The sequence below is a fragment of the Glandiceps talaboti genome, chromosome 19 (genome assembly GCF_964340395.1).
Source record: "Glandiceps talaboti chromosome 19, keGlaTala1.1, whole genome shotgun sequence".
In the NCBI taxonomy this organism is placed as follows: domain Eukaryota; kingdom Metazoa; phylum Hemichordata; class Enteropneusta; family Spengelidae; genus Glandiceps; species Glandiceps talaboti.
The window spans coordinates 19,449,168-19,474,668 of record NC_135567.1 but is presented as its reverse complement, the minus strand read 5'-3'; the positions used below and the strand labels follow the sequence as shown (position 1 = coordinate 19,474,668).

General features: G+C 38.1%; 1 protein-coding gene across 1 annotated transcript in view; it reads left to right on the top strand.

Annotated features, from left to right (window-relative positions):
- LOC144450308 (guanine nucleotide-binding protein G(q) subunit alpha) overlaps positions 1 to 25,501 on the top strand; it is a 37,428-nt gene extending 11,927 nt beyond the window's left edge. The window contains exons 3-7 of the mRNA XM_078140910.1: positions 6,537 to 6,700; positions 9,715 to 9,843; positions 11,236 to 11,365; positions 12,392 to 12,545; positions 13,735 to 25,501. Of these exons, the coding sequence (XP_077997036.1) occupies positions 6,537 to 6,700; positions 9,715 to 9,843; positions 11,236 to 11,365; positions 12,392 to 12,545; positions 13,735 to 13,925 (768 nt within the window). The 3' untranslated portion in view covers positions 13,926 to 25,501. The remainder of the gene's footprint in view (positions 1 to 6,536; positions 6,701 to 9,714; positions 9,844 to 11,235; positions 11,366 to 12,391; positions 12,546 to 13,734) is intronic.

Genomic DNA, 25,501 nt, shown 5'->3' with positions numbered 1-25,501 from the left:
ATGTGATAATAAATACCAATCAATTAGCATTATAAACAATATTGATACATTGTAACCACAAATGATCAATTCATAGTCACCCTGACCATTGTGGGAGGTTAATTTTTATCAGTAGTTCCAGATTAGGAATTATGATAACCACAGATAATCCCATAGTTCTTAGTGTCTGAGCATGCTCAGTCTGGATTGCAAGTTTCCTATACACAATGTCACACAAACTCAATAATTGAATTTAGTTCATGTAGACCATAACCCCTACCCCTCTCCTAAACTAAATGAACGTTCACAAATGCAATGACAGGCAATTTGCTGTAATTCAGTTTGTATGACCTTTGACCTGACATGTTAATTAGCTTCAATGTTTTTGTTGAAGGTGATAAGTATCTAAAATCTACCCGAGTTCCCTTGACATTTTACCGGTCGTTCCAACCAAAACTACGGTTTGGTATAATCGAGGAGCTATCCCTGTTTTACCATATTTCCCCCTTTCTGTTACCAGGGTTACCCCTTAACAGAAACACTGAGCTGCCTCTACCATTCTAGATTCTAGCTCTGACAACTAACTGTAGGGCAAGGCCATGCCAGCTTGACCTTTGACATAGCAAGAGTTCATGAAGGCATAACAAGACTCAAGTCGTGTGTATCCCACTATGTGTATATGTAAATCAGTGTCTGGCAATGTGACCTCAAGTCTTAACTCTGCCGACTTTTGACCCCATTTTTTCTCGTTGACTCTTTCCGCGTGACCTCCTTTCTGACTCTTACAACATTTGACCTCTACTCTTACTCTTTAACCCTTTCAATGTGACCGCCATTTTAACTCTTAGAACACTTGATTTTCATTTTTACGCTTGGACTCTTTCAATGTGACCGCCCTTCTGTTACAACGTTTCACCTCTACTCTAACTCTGACCCTTTCAATGTCACCTCAGATCGAACTATTCAATTAAACTGTAAATGACATCTGTATGCAGTCTTGCTATTTGAAATAGGGAAGAACCATAGCGGAGGGGAGACGACAAGTCGAAACCCCACAGCATATGTAGCCAGAGCTAGTTTCAGAGAGAACTTATAAATAACAGCAGACAAGGGAAGTATCCAAGGTCATAGTAAAAGTGTATACTATATTTATATGTTAATAAATGGGATGTGTTGTTACCAAGTGATCTGCCACAGGAAACAATTGTTAATGTATTTCCGATCCTTCCGGTCCTAATTTAGGACCCCAAAGGTCAACAGAGGTCAAGTGTTGTTTTTACTGACAATCACAGGCATTGCTTACTTCTCTAAGTCCTAGGACACACACATGTGTTCCAAATTTATACAATTATGTAGTTTTACTGTGTTTGAATTTAACTGTTATGCTTTGTAGATCAGATTACGCCAACTGAGTAGTTTCAAGTACAGTTTTCATAAGTTTAGTAGTCTATGTGTCCTGGACTACTGCTAATTTGGTAGTCTAGATACAATGTTTAGTAGTCTGTGTCCTGAACTACTGCTAATTTGGTAGTCTAGATACAATGTTTAGTAGTCTATATGTCCTGGACTACTGCTAATTTGGTAGTCTAGATACAATGTTTAGTAGTCTGTGTCCTGAACTACTGCTAATTTGGTAGTCTAGATACAATGTTTAGTAGTCTATATGTCCTGGACTACTGCTAATTTGGTGGTCTTGATACAATGTTTAGTAGTCTATGTGTCCTGGACTACTGCTAATTTGGTAGTCTAGATACAATGTTTAGTAGTCTATATGTCCTGGACTACTGCTAATTTGGTGGTCTAGATACAATGTTTAGTAGTCTATGTGTCCTGGACTACTGCTAATTTGGTAGTCTAGATACAATGTTTAGTAGTCTATGTGTCCTGGACTACTGCTAATTTGGTAGTCTAGATACAATGTTTAGTAGTCTATGTGTCCTGGACTACTGCTAATTTGGTAGTCTAGATACAATGTTTAGTAGTCTATGTGTCCTGGACTACTGCTAATTTGGTAGTCTAGGTACAGTGTTTTAGTTGATGTGCTGTGGACTACAGCTAATATTTCAAGCTCCGAGTTACTATGGTGACACCACCACATTTAACTGACAAGCGTGTTACCCAACATTTTCCTTACACATGTTATATATAACACACAAGCAGTTCAGATATTTTTAGCATTGAGCTTTCGATTTGTCTTGGTTGAGAATTTCCATGAAAATGATAAATTACACCTGGTGACGAGGTGGTGATAAAATACTTTGAACTGCTGGGGTGTTATAACCTGTGTATATCATTTGATTACTATACAAATGAAGATTTAGTCTGAGATCTGAACTTGAACTTAATCATGCTTCTAGTTAAATGCATCCCCCACCCCCTCCCATCCCCAACCTGTGTACAGACAAATACCCCCACCTTCCACCTCCTCCCACTCTATGTACAAATACGCCCACCTCCCACCCTGTGAACAAACAAATTCTCCCACCCGGTGAAAAAATACTCCCACCTCCCCCACCCTGTGAACAAACAAATACTCCTACCTCCCCACCCAGTGAACAAATACTCCCACTGCCCTACCCTGTGAACAAATACTCCTACCTCCCCACCCTGTGAACAAACAAATACTCCCACCTCCCCACCCTGTGAACAATCAAATACTCCCACCCTCCACCCTGTGAACAAATGCTCCCACCCTGTGAAGAAATACTCCCACCTCCCCACCCTGTGAACAAACAAATACCTCCTCCCCCAGTAGCAGGAAGACTAACTTAATGAATGGGCAATGACTTAGTCTCATTCCAACTTATTAAAAACATATGATCATCAGAAATTGGTATGTGTAGACTAAATAAAATCTAGGGATTTGACAAAATGTAACGCAAACATCCAACTAGGTAGATTTAACCTATTGGTATTTGCATACAGAGATAATGTAGACTGGTATCCATGGTTACAGACCTATATCAATGAACTGTAACATTTATATTGCCGTATGGTCCATTTATGTAGAACAGATTTCTAACAAAAATCGGGTAAAACTTGCAGATTTCTATATTTTTTTACTAATATTTATGTTGTGAATCCCTGATGAAAAATTAAAAAAATAATTTATGACCTCAGAGTTCACGCATTTCCTGATCTTTTACTAATATTTTGGTTGTGAATCCTTGGTACATTTCATTTTTGTAGAAAACCCCAAAAACCTGATATCAAAAGAGTTTATAGATTCCTATACCGTATACCCATTTATTTATTTATTTATTTATTAATCTTTCATATGCAGACACCATTTCAGTGCATTAGCACTGTTCTCCCAATGGAACCTGTTGCAAGATTGCGTACACAGAAAAAAAAACCAAAAAAACAAACCCAAAAAACCAGGACAAAAAGTTACAGATGCACAGTGTACTTTAAAATATCCAATTACATTACCATATACCCAATTTGGTTATGAATCCCAGTAAAAAGTAAAAAAAACAAATAATTGATGACCTCAGTAGAGTTCACGGATTTCCAGATGTTATACTAATATTTGAGTTGTGCTGGTACAGTAAAAAAATAACACAGGATGCCCTCCTGGTTAAAAAACCTGAGGTGTAGTGTGTATTGCCCTATGATTATACTGACAAGCTGTTAGCAAAAAATTGGTGTTTGTGTCCAGAATTTCCTGATGCTGTGAGAAGTTTTAAATTGATACCAAATTTTTGGGGGTTGTAAGAAACTGTATCTAAGGACACACTGCTAGGGAACTTAGTAAACTGGTGTATGTCCAAGGACAACACGCTGCTAGGGAATTCATTAGAGGTGACCTTGGTATCACTTCAGTAGCAGCACTGGCTTATGTTGTTCACAGATAACTAATATGCAGTATGTTCCAGCGTGATGTATACTTTTTCTATCGAGGAGAATTTCATTCTCCAATGATAGCCTTTCTTAGGCTAGATAGTATCTGACTGGAACCTATACCTAAATAAGACATTTTGTGATTGGACATATAAAATAGGGAACCAGTTTCAATGGTTTGTCAGTGGCCGATAGTTAAATAACTTTTCTCTTACCAGTGTGGATCTTGGTTTGATAAAATTAATATCAACTGACAAATTATGTTATAATGTTACCATTTATAACAAACTATGTTACAATGTTACCATTTACAAACAAACTGTGTTACAGCGTTACCATTTACAAACGAATTATGTTATAATGTTACCATTTACAAACAAATCATGTTACAATGTTACCATTTACAAACAAATTGTTATAATGTTACCATTTGCAACAAATTATGTTACAATGTTACCATTTACAAACAAATTATATTACAATGTTACCATTTACAAACATGATACTATAATGTTACCATTTGCAAACAAATTATGTTACAATGTTACCATTTACAAACAAATTATGTTACAATGTTACCATTTACAAACAAATTATGTTATAATTTTACCATTTACAAACAAATTATGTTGTAGTGTTACCATTTATGTTACTCGGCTAATTTCAAATTGGATAAGTATACACATTGCCTGGCCAAGAATCCAAATTGATTTTATACACAGTACCTGGCCACCCTAGCTTTTAATTGTTTTGCGAAGAGACCACCTTCCAGTTGATGTTTGAAGTGTACAGATTTATATAAAAGAAAACGTAGCGTTGGCACTTAATTATCTGTAATAGATTTCCTACTTTGTATTCATTAATATAGTTGTGAGTCCCGACATCTAACACATCTGTGGGTGTCACATCAATGAAGTGGTGCTAAGAGGAAAGACACTTCTTTCTTCTCTGAAAACTGGAATAGTTGTGTAAGCGTAGTTTCATAAGATGTGTTTATATAAGACTCACAACAGGATTTTACTGACAGTAATTTTCCTGAGGTTGGAACTCGAGGGAAAATCTGGTAAAATTTACAAAGGTTTTTCATACCTTGTATCATAATTTTGTTAAGGATACAAGTATGAATCCCTTATGGATATACACTTGCAGTTCCTGCAGTGTTTTTATTTGTGCTAAATCTTGTGTTTTTATGCAGTCACATAAATTTATGCAAAAAATAAATAAATACTATCTGCGTATGTTTATCTGTACTCATTCTGTTAGCTATAGAAGTTAAACCCAGACAGGGACATGTGAATGGAATATGTAAATGAGGTGTTGTTACTGAAATTGACTTAACATGACCCCAACATGTTTCTATGTACCACAGTTTGATCAATATGCATATAATTATGGATTCCTTACTGAAATTATAATTTCCCAGAGTAAAACCCTGGTAAAATGACTGTGGTAAATTTTACCTACTTACCACCCAAAAACACTGGTAGAGAACCCTGGTAAAATGACTGGGCAACTGTGGTAAATTTTACCTACTTACCACCCAAAAACAGTGATAGGGAACCGTAGTATAATGACTAGGCAACTGTGGTAAATTTTACCTACGGTACTTACCACTCTTAATAAAAACACTGGTAGAGAACCCTGGTAAAATGACTGGGGAACTGTGGTAGATTTTACCTACTTTAATACCACCCTTAACAAAAACAGTGATAGGGAACCTGGTATAATGACTAGGCAACTGTGGTAAATGTTACCCACTTACATACTTTCTGTAACCATGGTTTCTAACCTTCAAAACCTCAGTATCTCCTTTTTGAATGTAGAGGAACTTACTGGGTTACGACTCCAATTACCTACACTATAACAAGGCACTGTAGTGTTGTCAATTTTGTAAATTTTAGTATAATATTTTTATTGATTCTTTGACTTTATCCATTCGATGGCTAATACAGTGTTGATTCAATGATTGATATATTTATTTGCATAGTCAGGTCTAATTGGTTCTTAATTAATGAAAGTTTTAGTGAGTGTGGGAACAATAGAATTTGATTTGTCCGTGACCTTAGCACAGCGCCCTCTTGTGTTAAAAACAGCCAATGTTAAGACTCTGTATCTTGTCATGTGACTAACTAAACTCACAAATGACTGACATAGCACAGTGCCCTCTTGTGTTAAAAACAGCCAATGTTAAGTCTGGATCTTGTCATTATGTGACTAACTAACCTCAAGAAAAACTCACAAATGACTGATCATACGTACAGCGCCTGCTTGTGTATTCCATGTCTAATAACAGAAATACTTGAATTGCAATAGTATAGCGCCCTCTTGTGATAAAAAGTCAATGCTAAGTCTCTGTATCTTGTCATGTGACTAATTCCAAGCAATCGCAAATGTTAGACTACAACACAGTGTGCCCTCTTGTATTTTGTATGTTTCAAGAATGTTTAATGGAGTTACCATAGCACAGCGCCCTCTATGTATGTTTGGCTTGTCTCATTTGTATTGATATTCTACAGGAGTCGAATGACATAGTATAGCGCCCTCTATCTACATTGGTCTTGTCACATTGTACTGATATTTTACAGGAAGTATCAAATGACGTGGCATAGCGCCCTCTATGTCTGGTGTCTGTATTATGTTACAGGACTACTAATGACATGGTATAGCGCCCTCTATCTATGTCTGACCTATCTTATTTGTATTTTATTTCACAGGAACTACAGGAACACTCAAACCTTTTACGGGGTGTAGACCATGAAACAGTGACGACGTTAGAATCACACTATGTAGAAGCAATTAAAAATTTATGGAATGATCCTGGTATTCAAGAGTGTTATGACAGAAGGAGGGAGTATCAGCTAACAGATTCAGCAAAATAGTAAGTCAAAAGTATTAAATAATAACACACTGGAAAAAGGTGAAGAATAGATGTGCAGCGAAATTACTCTAGCGGGTAACAGTGCCAGGCAATAGTCTCTGTATGCAAGTATCCCGCACAGACTCAATCTGATTAAAATCCGATGTAGTGTACACGTCACAATTTCTTTTTGGCTGTTACGTTTACTGCTGTTTGTTCTTTTGTGAGTGCTTGTTACGTACATCTGACACAACACCATAGGTGTTCCTGTTCCAAATCTTGGCACGGAGTAAGTCAATAATTATTAAACTGGCCTTAGGCCTAACAAAAAAAAAATTATGTGGTTCCGATTACGGTCAATTTTAGAATAAGTGGGAAGGGTAGATTGTTTAGTTTATTTTTTTCATACGTGAGTGTCTAGTTCAGGTAGTTATGTTTTCCATTGTTTTTCATATGGTCTCTTGTGTTATTGGTTTCTTCTCATTAGATGTACAGCCATTACAGATTGGAAGAATAGTTTTATATTGCCTTTTTAAGTTAATGTCAGTTTCCGCATCCATAATTTCTTGCAAGATTTCACAATTTTGGGGATTTTATTATTTTTTCTTGAATACGTAAAAAAAGTAAAACTAGGTGGGGCAGGTAAACGAAACCAAACAAACTTTTTTCTAACATTAGATTTCAAGGTTAGCTGTAGGATATAAAAACAAAGGAATCACATTAATTGATTTAGAGGGCGTTGTCTAATTATGTCAATGTTTCAATTAACCTAACAATGCCTTTTGAAGGGAATGCTGTCAACCAAAAAGTTGAACATTGACATATAAATCTTAAATTTACTAATGTTACCCTTCACTGTTGCCATGGTTATGAAATTTTAGCAGAAATGCTGATTGTATAGGTGTCAGCTATTTTATGTAAAATGGCAACGGGGACACACTGTGCCACATTACATTCACAGTACCTGGTAAACTAGGGCAGTTCTTTATTTTCAATGTGAAATATTGAATTATGGATTTTTTCCCTTGTTCATTGATGACTGTGTTGCTATAAATAACACAAGTTTTCTAAAGGATATCGAAATCAACATGAAAAAAAATAAACCCTGGAAAAGTGACAGAGCCGAGAGATACCTTGGATATGTTGATGTTTTTGTGTTGTTTTGTATAAAACCCTGGAAAATGACAGAGCTGAGCTGCACACCTTCGATATGTTGATGTTTTTTTGGTGTTTTTATGTTGTTTTGTATAAAACCCTGGAAAGTGACAGAGCTGAGATATACACCTTCGGTATGTTGATGTTTTTGTAGTGTTTTGTATAAAACCCTGGAAAAAATGTAGGTCTTGTTTTTGTGTTGTTTATTATTGATACATTTAGTGCTTCTATTTTGAGATTTACTGTTTCTCTTCCCAAATACCTACCTGTACTATTGTTGTCCTGTTTTTCATGACATTTTATGTTTGTCTGTAGTACTGCAGGGCTCCAAATTAACAGTAGTCCCATGTCCACAGACTACCAATTCTTGTCATGGGGCTATCATAGTCCCATGTCCACAGACTACCAATTCTTGTCCACAGACTACCAATTCTTGTCATGGGGCTACCATAGTCCCATGTCCACAGACTACCAATTCTTGTCAGTCCCATGTCCACAGACTACCAATTCTTGTCAGTCCCATGTCCACAGACTACCAATTCTTGTCAGTCCCATGTCCACAGACTACCAATTCTTGTCAGTCCCATGTCCACAGACTACCAATTCTTGTTATGGGGCTACCATAGTCCCATGTCCACAGGCTACCAATTCTTGTCAGTCCCATGTCCACAGACTACCAATTCTTGTCAGTCCCATGTCCACAGACTACCAATTCTTGTCAGTCCCATGTCCACAGACTACCCATTCTTGTCAGTCCCATGTCCACAGACTACCAATTCTTGTCATGGGGCTACCATAGTCCCATGTCCACAGACTACCAATTCTTGTCATGGGGCTACCATAGTCCCATGTCCACAGACTACCAATTCATGTCATGGGGCTACCATAGTCCCATGTCCACAGACTACCAATTCTTGTCATGGGGCTACCATAGTCCCATGTCCACAGACTACCAATTCTTGTCATGGGGCTACCATAGTCCCATGTCCACAGACTACCAATTCTTGTCATGGGGCTACCATAGTCCCATGTCCACAGACTACCAATTCTTGTCATGGGGCTATCATAGTCCCATGTCCACAGACTACCAATTCTTGTCATGGGGCTATCATAGTCCCATGTCCACAGACTACCAATTCTTGTCATGGGGCTACCATAGTCCCATGTCCACAGACTACCAATTCTTGTCATGGGGCTACCATAGTCCCATGTCCACAGCCTACCAATTCATGTCATGGGGCTACCATAGTCCCATGTCCACAGACTACCAATTCTTGTCATGGGGCTATCATAGTACCATGTCCACAGACTACCAATTCTTGTCATGGGGCTATCATAGTCCCATGCCCACAGACTACCAATTCTTGTCATGGGGCTACCATAGTCCCATGTCCACAGACTACCAATTCTTGTCAGTCCCATGTCCACAGACTACCAATTCTTGTCAGTCCCATGTCCACAGACTACCGATTCTTGTCATGGGGCTACCATAATTTGCAGCTGGTAGCCTACTCAGGCTACCACTGGTTATGTGATGAGGATGGAAATTTTATGGACACGAAAGTATTTTAATAATACAACTATTTCCAATAGAGGAAATCAGATTTCAGTTCAGGAATATTGGAGTACAGATCACCACCATCCTTGGGCTTCCACTTTCTGAAATTGGTAGTCTACTAGGACTGTGTAACTACATCATCTCTCAGACTCCTTGAATATTTTGACCCCTTGTACCAGACTGGCTCATTTATTGACTGATTGTTGAATCACATATCAAGTCAAGATTACATACCAAAGGAACAAGATTTGATTGATTGATTTACTGACTGATTGATTGATTGATTGATTGATTGATTGGTTGTATTTTGTTTGTTTTGCAGTTATCTTACTGAGTTAGATCGCATATCGAATCCAGATTACGTACCAACGGAGCAGGACGTATTAAGAGTAAGAGTGCCGACGACTGGTATTATTGAATATCCCTTTGAACTGGAGACAGTTATTTTTAGGTAAGGAAGGAATCGGTCAAATTTAAGTCTTGTTTTACAACACCAAAAACCACACTTAATCCATACCTCATATTTATTCAGTGTTCTCTCTAATGATAGCCAAATTTTTGTTGTTGTGTGTCAAAATGATAAAAACTGGCATTTCTTGTGAGTCAGTACATATAAGAGATAGGGGAACATCAAATTTTGGTGTCACTACAAATTGTGTGCGTCAGTAGCAAGTAAAATTGGCTTAGAGGGCACACTGCCCATATTCATATTCACATTCATATTCATATTCACATTCATATTCATATTCACATTCATAGTCACATTCACATTCATATTCATATTCATAGTCACATTCATATTCACATTCATAGTCACATTCACATTCATATTCATATTCACATTCATAGTCATATTCATATTCACATTCATAGTCACATTCATATTCATATTCACATTTGTCCAAAGTGGATGGAATTTGTTCTTCGTCACAACAATGCACTTCTATTTCAGTTCCACTCAAAATAAGAGTCTAAACATTCTAAATCCAATAAATTCTGTGCATCGGTGGTAAATCGAAATAGAGGAGACACATTAATCTCATATTATGGGTTAAGGGGATTACCTAATAGGGAACTTGCAATCCAAACTGAGCATGCTCAGACGCAAAGGACTATGGGATTATCTGTGGTTATCGTAATACCTAATCTGGAGCTACTGATAAAATAAACCTCCCACATAGATCAGGGTGACTATCATTCCTGGTTATAAACAATGTAACAATATTGTTTACAATGCTATTTGATTAGTATTTATGATCACATTTCCCATGATGCAACATTCAACATGACGGGTTTGCAAGTTCCCTACTTGGTATGTAGCAAGAATTTGTTGTCAGTGGCATATCAAATTGATGTAACAGACATGCAGGCAGGCATACTGATCATGTGTAGTGCAGGATGACCACATTTGGGGTGTAACAATAAATTCTTGTGCATCAGTGGTGTAGCACATTGGCATATAATCTTATTACACATACTGTTTATTTATTTATTTTCAGTGTAAACAAAGTTGTAAACAACACTCGTTTGTTTGCAACATGATAGTTGGAAACAATTGTTTATTTATAGAGGTGTACTTTACGTCATTTTCTATACCACTTAAACTACAGTATAGGCAGCATTATTCATTTAAACTTTTTTGTTTATTTACAATGTCAATATTGTTGTTAACAATTTTTTTGTTTATTTGTTTACAATATATGGTAGTTGTAAACATGTCTTGTTTATTTACAGTGTAAATTTTTATAAACAACTTTTATTTACAATATATGATAGTTGTACACACCTGTCTTGTTTATTTGCAGTGTAAAAATAATTGTAAACAAATCTTGTTTATTTACAGAATGGTTGACGTAGGGGGTCAGCGATCAGAACGTCGTAAATGGATACATTGTTTCGAAAACGTGACGTCCATCATGTTCTTAGTCGCCTTAAGTGAATATGACCAAGTATTGGTGGAATCAGATAATGAGGTTGGTAGCACCAATAATCTGGATGCCAACCTGGTATCCAATCATTTCTAACCCTGTCTAGATGCCAACCTGGTATCCAATCATCTCTAACCCTGTCTAGATGCCAACCTGGTATCCAATCATCTCTAACCCTGTCTGGATGCCAATCTGGTATCCAATTATCTCTAACCCTGTCTGGATGCCAACCTGGTATCCAATCATCTCTAACCCTGTCTGGATGCCAACCTGGTATCCAATCATCTCTAACCCTGTCTAGATGCCAACCTGGTATCCAATCATCTCTAACCCTGTCTAGATGCCAACCTGGTATCCAATCATCTCTAACCCTGTCTGGATGCCAATGTGGTGTCCAATCATCTCTAACCCTGTCTGGCTAAATGTGAAATTATGAACCAAAAGTTGTTCCCGCAAATGAGTAAATAAACCCCTATTAGAATGATGTAAACAATGTGTAAGTAGAATCCTGAGCTGACAAATGATTGGATATTACCTAACAAGTGTTGCAGAGCCAGCCTTTGGAAAAGAGTGGGACATAGTGTCCCAAGACTTTCATTTTTCTGGGTCATCTTAAGTTTTTTGGGGGACATTATTATTAAAAAAAAAGCGTCAATGGCAATGTAGCAGAACTGCAAAATATTTACCCACATGCTGATCCATCCTAGGTATTTGCTGAATGATTATGCAGTTGCCTATCCAACCCTGTTGTTATCTATGCAATATATGCGATCATTTGGCTGTTGCTATAGGCGTGGTCATGTTGAATTTGCCATGGTGGTGCTCTACTTCCTGTTTGTGTGTACCTTGGTGGTATACATGGTATAGGTTACTCAGTTAATCATAGAGCACTGCTGCTTTCCTCGATGTCTGAACAATACAAAAAACATCCCCGATTTACACTTGTACAGAATACCAAGGAACAAAGCTCTTAAGAAACGGTACAGTGAGGTGATGATACCCCCAAATGAGCGAGGGCGCTGTTTTCTCAATTTCCTATTTGTTATTGTTTGTTTGTTTGTTTGTTGACAGAATCGAATGGAAGAAAGCAAAGCGTTGTTCAGAACAATTATCACGTATCCATGGTTCCAGAACTCATCGGTTATTTTATTTCTCAACAAGAAAGACTTATTGGAAGAGAAAATCATGTACTCACATCTAGTAGATTACTTTCCTGAGTTTGATGGTAAGATATTTTAATTTACTCGCATCTACAGTACAGCTGAAGTCAATCTGATTAAAATCCGATGTACTGTACACATGATTTCTTTTTGGCTGTTACATTTACTGTCGTTTGTTCTTTTGTGAGCACTCGCTACATACATCTGACACAACACCATAGGCGTCCCCATACCAAATCTAAGCACTGAGTGAATTCACTCAACAAATGGGAACGTGTAATACACCAAAGCATACAAGAACCCTGAAAAGAGCAACAATGTTACATTTATTGTTTGGTGGTTCTCTTTCTTTCAGTTTTGAATGTTGAGTGTATATATTGAAAGACCGATTCTGATTCGCTACTCGTAAGTTCTATATTTGGTACAGGAACACTTATGTTTTTGTGTCAGATGTATGTAAGGAGTGCTCACAATAAACTAAGGGACAGTAAACGTAACAGCCCAAAAAGAAATCACAAAATATACAGTACATCAGATTTTAATCAGATTGAGTTGAAGTGTACCTTTCCAGTTTGCTGTTCAGGTATAAGTTTTATGTTAACATAATGTTGTGCTTCCCTTTTCATCATGCCAGTGAGGTGTTAGGTACCAGCCTGGTGTTAGGTGCCAGCCTGGTGTTAGGTGCCACCCTGGTGTTAGGTACCAGCCTGGTGTTAGGTACCTGCCTGGTGTAAGGTACCAGCCTGGTGTTAGGTACCAGCCAGGTGTTAGGTACCAGCCTGGTGCTAGGTACCAGCCTGGTGTTAGGTACCAGCCTGGTGCTAGGTACCAGCCAGGTGTTAGGTACCAGCCAGGTGTTAGGTACCGGCCTGGTGCTAGGTACCGGCCTGGTGCTAGGTACCATCCAGGTGTTAGGTACCAGCCAGGTGTTAGGGACCGGCCTGATGCTAGGTACCGGCCTGGTGCTAGGTACCGGCCTGGTGTTAGGTACCGGCCTGGTGTTAGGTACCGGCCTGGTGCTAGGTACCGGCCTGGTGCTAGGTACCGGCCTGGTGCTAGGTACCGGCCTGGTGTTAGGTACCGGCCTGGTGCTAGGTACCGGCCTGGTGCTAGGTACCGGCCTGGTGCTAGGTACAGGCCTGGTGTTAGGTGTCCATTGACAGTATTTATTAAAATCTGTAATTGTGATATTTTCCAGCCAGATGTCATTTGTTTTTGGCTGCAATAAAAATCAAACCCTTATCATTTCTGTAGGTCCACAGAGGGATGCGCAAGCAGCACGGGAATTTATTTTGCGGATGTTTGTTGACCTTAACCCTGATAGCGACAAGATCATCTATTCCCATTTTACATGTGCGACCGACACAGAAAATATCAGGTTTGTATTCGCAGCTGTCAAGGATACGATCTTGCAACTCAATCTTAAGGAGTACAACCTGGTGTAACGCCGACGCGCCATCAACACCGTTGTGGGGCACTCTGGTCACTATGTCACTATCTTCACTGATTATAGGCCACTAGTGAGTTGCACCCCCTGGGCACTTTATCTTCTATAGCCAATTAGGAGATTTTTACCTGGCTGCCCAGACAGGGGGTGTCTGTTCTAATTTAATTCACTGTGTGTACATGTGTTTATACGTGCTTTGGAGAGCTCTGAAATAACCAATGAAATCTTGAAAAAGTTTTTAAAAAAATATGGAGATAAATTATCAAGCTCCTTGGAGCGTTGCAGTGACACACAAATTCTTTATTGATTTACAATACAAGGGAAATTTCTGTGACCACCAAGTGCAATGTTTCCATTTGTAGCAAAAATAATGTTTAGGATATTCACTGTGTAGACTACCGTGATGTTCTCAACCAATCAGTAACAAGTAATCAAGGTTCAAAGGTCAAAAGCAACCAATCAGTAACAAGTAAACCAGGTTCTAAGGTCAAAAGCAGTAAACCAGGTTCAAAGGTCAAAAGCAACCAATCAGTTACAAATAAACCAGGTTCAAAGGTCAAAAGCAACCAATCAGTTAGTAGTACAGGAGATTGTGTCACCACATTTAGAAAGACATTTTTGTAGGTACGTGCATGTGTATATACCTGTGCGCCCTGAGAGGGGTCTTGTCCTATCACACGTTGATTGTTTCCATCAGAAATCGTCAACACTCGTTTAGCGTCAACGCTCTTGTAGCGTCAACGCTCGTTTAGCGTCAACGCTCTTGTAGCGCCAACGCTCTTGTAGCGTCAACGCTCTTGTAGCGTCAACACTCGTTTAGCGTCAACGCTCTTGTAGCGTCAACGCTTGTTTGTTTTTCTCCCTTGTGCTACTGCAATGTCTTAAAATAACCAGCGACCAACACTGTCATATTTTGAGGTCAAAGGTCAAATCATGAATTTAGTATGGTGTACAACTTGTCAACAATTGAGATTTTTGCCAGTTTTTTTGCTACTATGTTTAAAATGAGGAGAAATTTTGGAGAGAAAAAAAATTGTGAGTCGAACCATGTAAATGAAAATTTTTGTCCGAATATTTTGACCTCTTCTGTAGTCAGCATATCTAGAGATAAAAATTTGTTTACTTGTAAAACTTCTTGTATGTACGAGCCCTGTTTTGATGTGAATTTTGATTATTTGAATCTGATTTCAAAAGCTACTAAATCGATATCTCCTTTACATTGGAACTCATTTCTTTGTACACTTGTAAGATCACAACATTTTTTACGTCACCCTCAATCTCAATGTAAGAGAGAGTTTTTAAAAACAAGATAGCTAGCGTAGCTGTGCAGTGCAGTAGTAGATGTCACAACAGCAGTGCAGTTGTAGTTGTCGGACAATGACACAATACTTGTATGTTTGTAGCACTTGAAATATTACACTTGTAATCGAGCCTTTGGGTTTTCTAAGATAGAGGCAAACTAAATCTGTTGTTCTTCAATGTGGTAGATTACACAAGTGGGTGATAAGGTTCCTCTGTTGTGCTATTAATCATCGATCAAGATAATGTAAACATGGAAGTCCCAAAATACTACACTGTAACTTGAACTCCCTACTGAGACTATAATTAAATCAACGTCCATTCAATAGCTTGTTACTGTTGTACCACCATGTTGTGACAATAGTTTTAGTTTGTACCTATCTTAGAAAACTGAAGGCTTAATTACCAGAGTCGTAAACACACACAGGAGCTTTTTTTCTCTAAAATGTGTCTGCATGAACAAAACATATAATGATGGAAATACTACTGTTCCTACAAATATCCACCCAACTTTGTTGTTTCCTTTCTGTATTTATAATGCAAAACCATCGTTGGTTAGGTTGGTCTTGCAACAATTTCTAGTGCCGGACGTTTATGTTAGAGTGATTCAATTCTTACCAAGTTAAGCAGTCCCTGGCTCAAGTGAATACAATTCTTACAAACTTAAGGAGTCCTTGGTAGTGTGATCTGATTTCTCACATACAGTCTCTTTGTAGAGTGGGATATAATTCTCACAAACCTAAGTAGTCCCATGCTAGCAGGATACAATTCTTATAAAGCTAAGCAGTCCAGATTCTCCTAATATGCATATGATGCCCAGGGATGCCATGATTCTGATGTGATGCACTTGAGTCTCATTTTTACACAGATTTGTGTTGCCATGGTAACTGGTAAAAAAAAAAGGACAAGAATTTAGGGCATTTTGTTTGTGCACTTTCAAATATTGTATGTGCATATGCTAAGTGCCTAAGAATGAACGCTTTGAAAGTTTTCCTCGTGAAAAGCCAGGGATAGTTATATTTGTATGTCGCTGCTAGAAGCCAAAGACTTCTTGGGTGTCACTCTGAGTAGGACGATTAAGCACGTGCGTGTAAGATGTTTTGACTAGCGTTAACGTGGGTCCACCCAGTAGCGTCTTCATATTACGCAAACTATTGTTAAACTTTTTTATCAGACCTACGATAGTGGTACGAGATGTTGAGACTAGTTAGTTTGTAACTTCTTTCCTCTACAGTTGGACATTTTTGTCACGTGATAATTTGTAAGAATGTGTTTTTCATTGTACTTCAGCTTATCATAGCACATAGCACAACAAGCGTCGGCTTTTTGTGTTTGCGAGGAAAATGTAGGAGTGATTTTGCACGTAGTTTGTTTAGTCATGCAGAACAAGAGCCACATGCTGGCACCATGCCAACAGATAATGGCACTGTGCCAATGCATGCTGGCACTATGCCAAATGACTGCTGGCACCATGCCAATATATGTTGACACTGTGCCAGTACACACTGGCACTATGCCAAATCACTATGCTGGCACTATGCCAATTTATATTGGCACTATGCCAAATGACTTTGTTAGCTTTCTGAAAGTAAAGTGGTGGGGAGGGACTAGTTCAGGGTAAAGATTAATGATTTCCATATGAAACCACAGCCTGTAGTATAAAGAAATAGGTAGCAATTTGAGAGCAAATGGGAATCCTTGAATTTTTGAATATTTATTTTAAATAATTTGAATATAAAAACATGCCAAGTGAAAGTTTAATTTCCCGCATTTTTTTTCTGAAGAACTGAAATTTTGATGCAATATTTGCATTGTTTACTTAAGCAAAAAAAAAAAAGATTTGGAAAAACCGAATTTACTATTTTTGACACAATGTCAAACCTGTGCATCTAAGGTGATATGAAGTGTCACTTCAGTTGGTCTCAAAGTTTGCAATTTTCTTGAAGTGTCATTAATTTTGTTACTTGCACGTCTCTTTTGGACAATGCACATTATCCGGTGGAATCAAATTTTAAAATCATTGACGATGTTTTTGAAAGAGAAAGCATACAAATGGCTGCAGAGAACAGCACCCTCTATGAAATGATAATTGAAGGCCGCAGTGAATAGCGCCCTCTCGCGTACAATGACAGCCTACTGCAGACCAACACTGACATTTACCCCATTCCATGACCACTTGAGGGTGTACCCCATTCCATGACCTTGCAAAATACTTGTAGTAGCCATTTTGGATTTATTTTCACTTACAACTGCTTGAGAGGCGTAAAAACTACAAGTATATGCAACAAATTTATTTATGGTGTGTTTACCTTGATACTGCTAAATTTCTACAGACTCGGAATGGCGTAATTGTAAGTCGCCTTAGATGCACTTGATTTGACAACAGTATTTGATCATTTTTGAAACGGGGCCAATTCCATTTTTTTCTCTTTTTTTTTTCTGAAGAATTTTTCATAAATACTGCCTTGATTACTACAGTACAGTATATGTCTGAACATATGGCAATGTGCTAGAATAATTAAATCCCAGTGACCAGTTGGAACGTGGTTTCCCCAGACTGTCGGTTGGGTGGTCTCGTAGAAGAGCGCCCCCAGTGGTGAGAGTCTGGTTAACCAAGACTGGGTGGTCTCATAGTAGAGCCCCCACTGGTGAGAGTCTGGGTAACCGAGACTACAAATCATAATCAATCTTTGTGAGTATCTTGCAAGCAATGTTGAATATAAGTACTTCGTGTAGCAAACATTGCTGTGTATATCCAACTCCTGAAAAAAACAAAACAGTGCGTTTGCGTGAATGATGTGAGCCATAGAAAGTCTTCATGCAAAGACAAAATCAGGTAAAAACAATAATACAATTGATACAAAAATTGATGTAGATTCACTTGTTGCTTTTGTAAGTTTGTTTATATATCTGTAGGTTTTAATGTAAAAAGATACAGCTGACTTGGTCGTTATCATGCACTTAATGTGTAGCATTATACTTTAATAAGTTACCTACACTAATTACATCCTACGTCTTTGCATGAAGCTTGCCTCATTCCTGTTTACTGCAAGCAAATACACTGGTATTTTTTCACAGGTTGTATATCAGGTTTGCACTTTGCTACATTTTTTGCAACATAGTAGCCAATAATTTATGATATATTCAAGGCCAATATCAAATATTACTAGCACCCAATGCTGACTCTGTACTTAATGCATGTGCTAGTACATACTATATACATGTACTAGTAGATGACATGCTAGCTCTTGGGGCTTTGTTGTACTAGTACTTTGTCTTGGTGTTAAGGAAGTATAGTTATGGGTGTTCCAGGACTTGACATTCTTGCATTCACCTGCCAACTCTAGTTATGGGTGTTCCAGGACTTGACGTTCTTGCATTCACCTGCCAACTCTAGTTATGGGTGTTCCAGGACTTGACGTTCTTGCATTCACCTGCCAACTCTAGTTATGGGTGTTCTGGAACTTGACATTCTATGAGTGTTCGAGAACTGAGCATTCTATGAATGTTCCAGAACTGAGCATTCTATGAATGTTCCAGAACTGAGCACTCGGAGTGTTCAAGAAGTGAGCATTCCAAGAGTGTTCCAGAACTGAGCATTCTATAAGTGTTCGAGAACTGAGCATTCTATGAGTGTTCGAGAACTAAGCATTCTATAAGTGTTTGAGAACTGAGCATTCTATGTGTGTTTAAGAACTGAGCATTCTATGAGTGTTCAAGAACTGAGCATTCTATGAGTGTTCGAGAACTTTGCACTCAGAGTGTTCAAGAACTGAGCATTCTATGAGTGTTCGAGAACTTAGCATTCTATGAGTGTTCGAGAACTGAGCATTCTATAAGTGTTCGAGAACTGAGCATTCTATGAGTGTTCGAGAACTGAGCATTCTATAAGTGTTTGAGAACTGAGCATTCTATGAGTGTTCAAGAACTGAGCATTCTATGAGTGTTCGAGAACTTTGCACTCAGAGTGTTCAAGAACTGAGCATTCTATGAGTGTTCGAGAACTTTGCACTCAGAGTGTTCGAGAACTGAGCATTCTATGAGTGTTCGAGAACTTAGCATTCTATAAGTGTTCGAGAACTGAGCATTCTATGAGTGTTCGAGAACTGAGCATTCTATAAGTGTTTGAGAACTTAGCATTCTATGAGTATTCGAGAACTTTGCACTCAGAGTGTTCAAGAACTGAGCATTCTATGAGTGTTCAAGAACTTAGCATTCTATGAGTGTTCAAGTACTTAGCACTCGGAGTGTTCGAGAACTGAACATTCTATGAATGTTCCAGGGATGAGCATTTTATTGTAGCACATTATCATACGAGTGTGACTGTACTGTACTGTAGTAGTATTTTGATACATGACCCATTTAAACCCGTACTGGAGGCATATAGTATGGGGCTCTTGTTATAGTAGGGCTTGAGTGTAAGTAAAGACTGACAAATTGAAAGGAAGTGTGTATGTATTGCTGATGATGTAAGTTTTACAGAAACTTGTCTCTTAAATGTAGTGTCCTTTGATGTACCTGTACTACATGTTCATGTTTTTGAAGCAGCTTTTGTAAACCCCTCCCCCCTGCTTTCCCTGCTAAGTAGACTGATCCCATTGTTTGAATCAATAGGGTGATACTAACTTTACAGTGAAAGGGGTGGAGAGGTGGTGGCAACGCTTTCTGTAACACCAGAGTCTTTTTCTAGTTCTTTCCAAAGGAATCAATAAATCCCTCCATGATAGTTTGTTGAGATGTTAAGTCTTGTGTATGTAAGATAACTACGCCTTTCTTGACCTCAGATTTGTTATTTTTCGTAGTTCTTCGCATGTCTTCGCCTCAGATTGTTCATTTTCATAGTTCTTGTTATTGTGATATGTGTAGCAAGTTACAGGAATAAAACACCCTGTGGACGACAATCATCTAACAACTCAAGATAACAACCTTTTGAGGGCGCTATATGCATTCCTTCATATGTCTATTGGGGCATTTACTCCTACCTTGTGAGGGCGCTATATGCATTCCTTCATATGTCTATGGAGGATTTAATACCAACCTTGTGAGGGTGCTATATGCATTCCTTCATATGTCTATGGAGGATTTAATACCAACCTTGTGAGGGTGCTATATGCATTCCTTACATCTGGAGGTATTTAATGCTTACCTTGTGAGGGCGCTATATGCATTCCTTCGTACGTCTATGATGGTATTAGCTGTTCACCTCTTGGGGGCGCTGCAATCAAATTTCATTGTACATTAGGATCACATTAAAAGTCTACTTATTGAGAGGCACCACAACAAAATTCCTAACTTATAGAGGGAGGTACATAATGTCAACTTAAGGAGACGTTAGTCAATTCCTCATACATCAATGAAGTTACCTAAAGTCTACCTTATGAGGGCGCTATTCAGTATGGTGATCGAGTCTACTTGTGGTGGATTTCTTATTCAGGGGGTGGGGGGGATGAAAATTGAAGACTTGTCTGTGCAGTCTCTTACATAGTGACCTAAAGTTTAATGTTAGAGATGACAGCATCGAAATTTGGTCGTTCATATTTGACTGAAAGCCCTACCTTGAGTAAAATACGTTATGTCATTCATCCAAAATGTGAGGGCGCCCTCACAGGCCAGCCTCTACCAAATTCGTGTACTTTGCATTGAAAACTTATAAGGATGTGTTTCAATCCTGTAACAATCTACACATATCATTAATAACCAATCTTTACGACAGAGTTCTTTATTTTTCCTCTCCTCTTACTTTTTTAATTCTTATGTACATTTTTTAGTAGTTTTCACAATGTTTTAGAATTTTTCTTCATTTGTACAGAGTATCGACAACAGAGTTGTGTCAAACCCTCAGAATGTACATGTTGCTCACACAAACCAAGTTGAACATGTTCAAACCAAAAATATTGTATTTATACAAACCAAATTGAACATGTTCAAACCAAAAATATGGTATTTATACAAACCAAGTTGAACATGTTCAAACCAAAAATATGGTATTTATACAAACTAAGTTGAATATGTTCAAACCAAAAATATGGTATTTATGGCTGTTCTGCATCATGATAATTCATGTGTACATTGGTATGCAGTGCTCAAAACATTTAAAATCATCGTAATGTTTCCCGATATATTATGCTTGTGCGGGTACAGTTATATTATTCCTAAACACTTTTCTTCTGTTAGCTGGAAAATATCATGACCTAGGGGATGTTGTCATTATGAGTTGAAAGACAAATAGTAGTAACAAGCCCCCTCAGGTCACTCATATTTTCCTTGGCTAGACAAAGAAAATATTGGGGAACAACATCTAATAACAATGTTCAGTGTTCAAGAGGGTGTAATTTTGACGTTTCAATTCTGTTGTCAGGTGATTTTACTCCCACACATCATCCCTCCCCTAAATTCAACAATGTAATCGTCCAGCTGTTTGCAAGTATTTTGGAATATACCAAATTACATTTGCTGTTGGGGGTGGTCAGGTTAAACTGACATGGCTTTGCCAGGATATGTGGAGGAAATAGATACCCAACTAATACTGCCATTACCATGACAACTTCATGCTTGCTGCAACAAGTGTTGCCATTTCAGTGTACCAGGCCAATCAGGTGGAAGATTATTTGCATATACATGACTAATTATATCAGCCAATCAGGAACGTGCATTGATGTTTCATGTAGTACTTATACTACAATGTGCCAATCAGTGTTCAATTTACTGGTATGTGAATAATTTGCATACATACATGTTGACCAATCAAATACCCAGGATGTGCATATGCAAATTTTGTACACATGATAAATGTTTACATAGACTTCGTAATCTTCCTCTGTTTGTGTTGTTATGACAACAAGATTTGTTTTTGTTTGTTTTTTTCCTTTTTACCACAGAGGCTGTATAAGACAGTTAGACATTGCCCCATTAGAGATTTTTATTTTTAAAAAAATATTCGTACCATTTCAAGATATTTTGCCGTACTTTTTTGCAATTTCGCGACAATAATGAAAATATAGAAGTCGGGAAGCCCAGTTTTGACATACAATTAAACAGAAACTGCCACTTGTCTCGCCTTCAAAAGAACTAAACAACGATTGGTCAGATGCACAGTATTTATTAAGATTTTGACTTGTCAGCCAATCGCATCAAGTCTTTTAAATGGCTAATGTACTCAAATTTGCTATATAAGGTTTTGCCAATGTAAATTCAAACATTTGTCAAAAGAAAAACCATTCGGTAAAAGATACAATCATATTCATGTAAAATTTGATATTTCGATCGTCAGTATTATTCACACGGACTTAACACTTACAAGGGGCAGTGCGAATGAAGTTTGCATAATTATTCATATTTTCACAAAAAATTGCATAATTATTCACACATTTTCATGGCAATTGCATAATTATTCATATTTACTTAGAAATTTGCATAATTATTCACATTTCCTAAGAAATTTGCATAATTATTCACCTTTTCATAACAGAATGAAGGAATCTGATAACGTAACTGCTGCACAAATAAAATCAAGTTATTTCATCAAAAATGCTCAAAAGTTATGCCAATTTTGTTCCCGATGCTTGTGAATGAAAAAAACAATTTATTGTAATTAATAGTTACCATTCCGGACACTCCAACTTATGTCGCTGTCTGCCTCAAACCCTGTCATATCGCACATTAATCAGGTCACAACTATATTTTTACGTGACATCCTTTTTTTTGCCACCAGAACACATTTTAGAAATTTATTTGTTTATAGTGATATCTATTTATGAATTATGTCACAGAAATCCCTATTGGTATGAATATTTGCATATTCATGAGCTTGAAGATCTCACCCAATCAGAGCTTGGACCTACAGGTCATGAATATGTAAATAATGATATGCAAATTTCTCTTCTAAAGAAAAATTATTACCATATAAGGCAATGATCACGACAGCATGAATATGCAAATAAGCATCCCAGATTTAAAGTGATTGTACTGACAAAAGTTGTATAAATGTACTCAAGTGATTTGGTGCTTTTAGAAAATGAAGGAATCGTACAGCCTGGATAAAGTACCCTGCGAGTTGAGTTTTATCAAACACAAGGGGCAAAAAAATCAGCCTTCTCACAAGCACAGATTTAAGAGAGTTGCTTGAAAATACTTTTATGTAGAAATATTTCTTTGATATACCTTGTTCTTAGGTGTTTTTTAAAGCGCCATATTTCCCATAATGCACCTTGATGCTGTGGTCAGTGGTAGTTTCAATCTTCCCTTTTTTCAGCTAAGAGATATCACAGTTTTATGCGAGTAACATGCGAGATCTCTCGGCTATGTCTAGATTTTCTGTAAAAAAAAATCAAAAAAAAAGAAGACTAAAGTTAGGAAATTTGTAGAAATGTCGTTGAAAGTTTGTAAACGTACATAGTTAGACTCTAGAGTTACAGAGAAATGTCTGATTCCTCTGGTGTTCTTTTCACACTCTGGGCACTGTCAACGTTTTCACCGAAAAATGTCGGAATTCAAACTTTACAGAGATTACCATGTCTTTTTTTTAGCTGAACGTAACATGTTGGTTTGTATTCTCTTTTGTATGGCATGTGTCAACCATTTTTTATAAAGAGAACCCTGTTCTGTTAAAAAGTAGCACGACATCTTGTGGCGAAACCTAACGCCCGCCATCTTTGCCAGTGTAGAACATTACCATCTCACAATATTGTCGGAAGAGAGCGTCAAATATTTCTGTGCAACAAAAGTATTTCTTTGCAGAACCAAAAATCAAAACTTTTCACAATTCTTTCTACTTCACAAAAATTTCAGCTGATTTCTGGTCACATGACCATTTAAAGGTTGCCACTAGAGTGCGCTCTACTTTAAATAATTGATAGAGGGCGCTGTTTATAAGAATGGTTGTCTTTTGTTGGAAACTTGGACAGTGCCTGATTTGGGTCAGAGTCTTGCATTTGGTGTTCCTAGCTAACACTTTTTCATGTATCTTGATTTGTGTGTAAACTGCACACAGCATAGCGGTAGACGTACGCCGCATATAGCTTAGCGGTAGATGTACGCCGCACATAGCTTAGCGGTAGACATAAGCCACACTTCGCAGTATACGTAAACCGCTAGAAGCTTAGCAGTAGATGTACACCGCACATAGCTTAGCGGTAGCTGTAAGCCACACTTCGCAGTACACGTAAACCGCTAGCTTAGTGGTAGACTACACCACACAAAGCTTAGCATATAGTTTAGCGGTAGATGTATACCGCACATAGCTTAGCGGTAGATGTACACCACACATAGCTTAGCTGTAGACGCAAGCCACACATCGCAGTACACCTAACCTGCTCGAAGCTTAGCACATAGCTTAGCGGTAGATGTACACCACACATAGCTTAGCTGTAGACGCAAGCCACACATCGCAGTACACCTAACCTGCTCGAAGCTTAGCAGTAGACGTTAATCGCGCACAACATTGCGGTAGATGTGCTCTGCCCATGGCTAAGCAGGAGATGTAAACCACACATAGCATAGAGGTAGATGTAGATGTACACTACACACAACTTATATACACTACTCATAGCAGATGATGTAAACCGCTCAAACCTTAGTGGTAGATATAAATCGCACTAAGCATAGCAGTAGACATATACTGCATATCACTTAGTGGTAGACGTAAACTGCGCATCACTTAGTGGTAGACATACACTGCATATCGCTTACAGTAGACATACACTGCATATCGCTTTGCGGTAGACATACACCGTACATAACTTAGCGGTAGACGTACACTGCGCATAGCTTAGCGGTAGACATACACTGCATATCAGTTAGCGGTAGACGTACACTGCATATCGGTTAGTGGTAGACATACACTGCATATCGGTTAGTGGTAGACATACACTGCATATCGGTTAGTGGTAGACATACACTGCATATCGCTTTGCGGTAGACATACACCGTACATAACTTAGCGGTAGACGTACACTGCGCATAGCTTAGCGGTAGACGTACACTGCATATCAGTTAGTGGTAGACATACACTGCTCATCGCTTAGCGGTAGACATACACCGCACTGAGCATAGCGGTAGACTCCTATGTGGTGTGATGGGTTTTGTACGCTCCCCGACACCAACATGAAATCTGCTGTAGTGTAGCGTACAGCCAGCGCTTTCCAACAATGTATTAGTAATGTTCTTTGAAGAGAGAGAAAAAAAAAATTGTTAAAATTTGTAGTAGTCCAAGTCAAACACACTTGTATAACCAAATTAATATTTGAAGTCAGTTCTGAATATGGAGGGTTTTTGTGT